General features: G+C 41.2%; 1 protein-coding gene across 1 annotated transcript in view; it reads left to right on the top strand.

The window, feature by feature from the left end:
* Nucleotides 1-3,794, top strand: part of Abhd3 (abhydrolase domain containing 3) — a 63,974-nt gene that overhangs the window by 18,622 nt on the left and 41,558 nt on the right. The window contains exon 4 of the mRNA XM_021150624.2: nucleotides 2,059-2,104. Within this exon, the coding sequence (XP_021006283.1) occupies nucleotides 2,059-2,104 (46 nt within the window). The remainder of the gene's footprint in view (nucleotides 1-2,058; nucleotides 2,105-3,794) is intronic.

Below are 3,794 nucleotides of genomic sequence, written 5' to 3'. Positions count from 1 at the left end.
CCCCTCCCCTCCCCTCCCCTCCTCTCTCCTCTCCTGTCTCAGCTTGGCTCTCCATTTCTGCCTGCCTTGCTATTGTAAAAGATTACAGTTACTACTCTGTGGAAGGGTTGGTCTGATAAGCTCTGCCCTGACATTTCTGGAACTAGATCCCCCCTTGTCAGCACCTCTAACAGCTTACTTCCTTGACTCTTAGGACATTTTAGTCTTACCTTGTATCTTTGTTACAGTTGTTGTGTCAGCATAAAGTTTATCTGCTTTTCCATGAAATCTTCCTTAATGAACTCTGCCATGCTGCGCCCAGAGAGCTTTACTTTCTGTGCCACTCACTGGACATTGGATGCTCCTGCGAAAGGTCATAGTCCTCCAGTCAGCTAGGACTATGGCTCATAGCTCTCCAGTCTAACTGAAGGCATTCCTCGAAGGACTGCATTGCTGTTTGGTTTCTCTCTTATCTCTTATAGACTTGGATTTGCTTAATTCAGTAGATTCTGTTTAATGAGCATTTTGAATAAATGGCTTATTCTAATATTAGTGGCCCTGTAAAGTGTGTAAAAGATGTTTTGCCAAGGTGGTAGACAGTCACAGTGTGTGGGGGAGGGGGGCTCACATGCCTAGTCTGCAGTTAGGAGGATGGTCTCTGGTATACAGACTGCTTTTGCATGCATCTACAAATCATCTTGTCCTTTCTCCTCTCTGATTTTATGGCCTTGTCACAATGGTAGGCACAGAACATCATGCCCCAGAAGCCGCTTGAATCTGTCCTTACTGTTTGCTCTCTAAAGCAGTTCTTACCTGACTAGGAGCATCGGGCTAAAGGCCACACACATGGCTTAGGTGCTTATGCAAGTGAATATTTGTGACCAGTATACATTTTATTTATATCTAGTCTGTCTTGCCATTATTTTTTAGGGAAAAAAAAAGAATAAAGAAAGCCAGGAATAGTAGAATGTGGGAGGCTGAGGCAGGACTTGAACCTGAGTTTAGGACCAGCCTGGGCAATGTAGGAGATTCCATGTCTTAGAATAACAATACAATGGAGAAAGCCTCACTGTGCAACCATGGATGCCTTGAACTCGCTGTGTAGACGAGGCTGGCCTCAAACTCAGAGATCTACCAGTCTGAGTGTTGGGATTATAGGCACTCACCACTGTACTGTGCTAAAATAAATTTTAATTTTTTAAAAACAATTCTGGTTACTATGTTTGCTGAATCTTGAGAAATAGGAATTAGATATGTATGGATAATGTATCAAATACAATGTAGAGCAGACATTTGAACCAACAATGTGTAAATTTGACTTAATATTGTTTTAGAAATGCTTATCAGAAACATATATGTATGTATAGAAAATGTTTTAAAGTATACACTTTTGGGCAGGAAAAGTTAACATGAAACCAATATGTAACTTTCTAGTCAAACTCACATACAGAATTTTTTAACTCTCTAGTTCTGGTGCTATAGTTCAGTGGTAACAATGGTTTGCTTGCAAACATGAGGCCCTGGGTTCTAGTATGGCCAAAAAGTAAGGGTTTGTAATTATTTAGAAAGAGTTATTAATTAGAGGCATTTTGAATACACACACACACGAAGACACCATTGTGCTTGTGTGGGGCTTAGAGGACAACTTGTAAGATTCAGTTCTCTCTTGAATCTTGGTGGGTCATGGGATGGAATTCTAGTCAGGCTTGGCAGTGAGTGCTGTTACCAGCTATGCTATCTCAGACATCCCTAAAACAGATTTTGTCAGTGTGCTTGTTTGGCAGATGTTTGAGGCAGGGTCTCCATCTGTCCCAGCCTAGTCTCACACTTGCTCCTGGTACCTGGGTTAGACCCACCTGCACCTCTGGTCCTGCTGCTCTGCTTCTGCGCTATAAGCATGCATCACCATAGCCAGGGCTTCCTGCTTGCTAGGCTAGCACTTTACCAACTGAGCTACACTCCTGCTCCAACATTGTTACTATGTTAATGCTGCAGGGCATTGTCAGTAAGATGATCTCAATAGTACACCATTAGGAAGAATTGTTTAGAGAAATAACAGAGTTCTTTCCTCATTTTTAGGTGTGTGGTTTTTAATAACAGAGGAGTAGCAGGAGAGAGTCTCTTGGTAAGTACATTGAAATGACAAGTCTCCATTTGAAAAAATTTGAAAAAGAACCATCTGTTTTATAAGGCAAGGTATATTCTTTTTACTGAAACTATGCAATTAATAGAAGTTCATAGTAGGAAAATCTCTCCAGCCCAAATTAGTATACGTTCTAATTTTTTTGTTTATGTCTGTATCTCTGTGTACATTGATACCTTGGAACTAGAATGACAGACAGTTGTGAGCCATTTCATGTTGAGTTCTGGGAAATGAACCTAGGTTCTCTAGAAGGGCAGGAACTGCTCTTGACCATCAAGCTAAGCCACCAGCATTCCATTTTATAGCAACTTTTATATTTGCTACATTTTAACATCAATAGATATTAATGTGTATCTTTTATTTGTTTGTTTTTTTCAAGTCAGATTTTCTCTGTGTGGCCCTCTTTGTCTGGAAACTTGATCTGTTGACCAGGTTGCCCTTAAATTCAGAGATCTGCCTGCCTCTGCCTCCCAAGGGTATGAGCCACCATCATCCAAGATGTCTGTCATTTTTAATGGAAAATACATTTCTTTAAAAATTAGCCAAAATAGTGTGGACATACAGCTAAGTGGTTAGCATTCTTGCCTAGCATTTGTGAAGTCCTAGAGTTAATCCCAGCACCACACTGGAAACAAACAAACAAACAACAATCTTAGCTCCTGTTCTATTGCTGTGAAGAAACACCATGATCAAGGCGACTTATAAAAGAAAGCACATAATTGGGGCCATTTTAGAGGCTAACAGTTTCAGAGGGTGAGTCCTTGACCATCAGGGTGGGAACATGGCAGCAGGCAGGCAGCAGTATCTCTGAGAGCTTGTATCAGATTCATGGATGGCAGGCGGGACTCGGCCTGGTGTGAAGCCCAGGCAGCTTTACATAGATGTAATATTATTTAAATCATTTAAAATTTAAGTCATGTCTTTCCCCCTCTAACTCCTACTTAGTTTTTACTAGAAGTTCTTCCACATAACTATGGCATTTGATGATTAAATCTGTGAGCTGAACCAGGCATGGTGGTGAACTGCATCTTTCTTCATAGCTACTTGGAAGGCTAAAGTAGGAGGACCACTTGAGGTCAGGAATTCAAGGCCAGCTTGGGCAAAACACTGAGATCTTATCCTCAAAACAGCCACCCAAAACAAAAACCTGTGAACCACGTTGTAAGATAGGATTTTACACTGACTTCACTTACTGCAAGAGTTAATCGTGATTGTCAACTTGATGTGATGGGAAATGACTGAAATTAGTAACACCCAATTCTAAGTGTATCTGTGAGGGCAGTTCTAGAGAAAAGTAACGCAAGGGCCTATTCAGAGTCTCGGTGCTGTTCCAGTCTGTGGACCGAGGACACATAGAAGGGAGAAAGGGAGAAAGTGAATCAGCTTAGACTTCTCTCCCCTCCTTTCATTCTCCTCTTCTCTTCCTCTCCCACTCTCTCCATCCCTCTACCCTTCCTGGACACCATGAGAATCTTTGGCATGGCCCCTTCCATGATAGATTGAAACCCTAAAACTAAGCAATAGAAATCGTTTGTTCTTTGCACGGTTTTGTTTTGTTTTATTTGAATCACACCAAGAATGCATATCCTTTATTAGATATTTTCTTTATTTACATTTCAAATGTTATCTCCTTTCCTGGTTTCCCCTCCCAAAACCCCCTATCCCAATCCCC

The sequence above is a fragment of the Mus caroli genome, chromosome 18 (assembly GCF_900094665.2).
Source record: "Mus caroli chromosome 18, CAROLI_EIJ_v1.1, whole genome shotgun sequence".
Classification (NCBI taxonomy): domain Eukaryota; kingdom Metazoa; phylum Chordata; class Mammalia; order Rodentia; family Muridae; genus Mus; species Mus caroli.
Note: the sequence above shows the minus strand (reverse complement) of the source record. Positions and strands in the feature narration are given on the sequence as shown.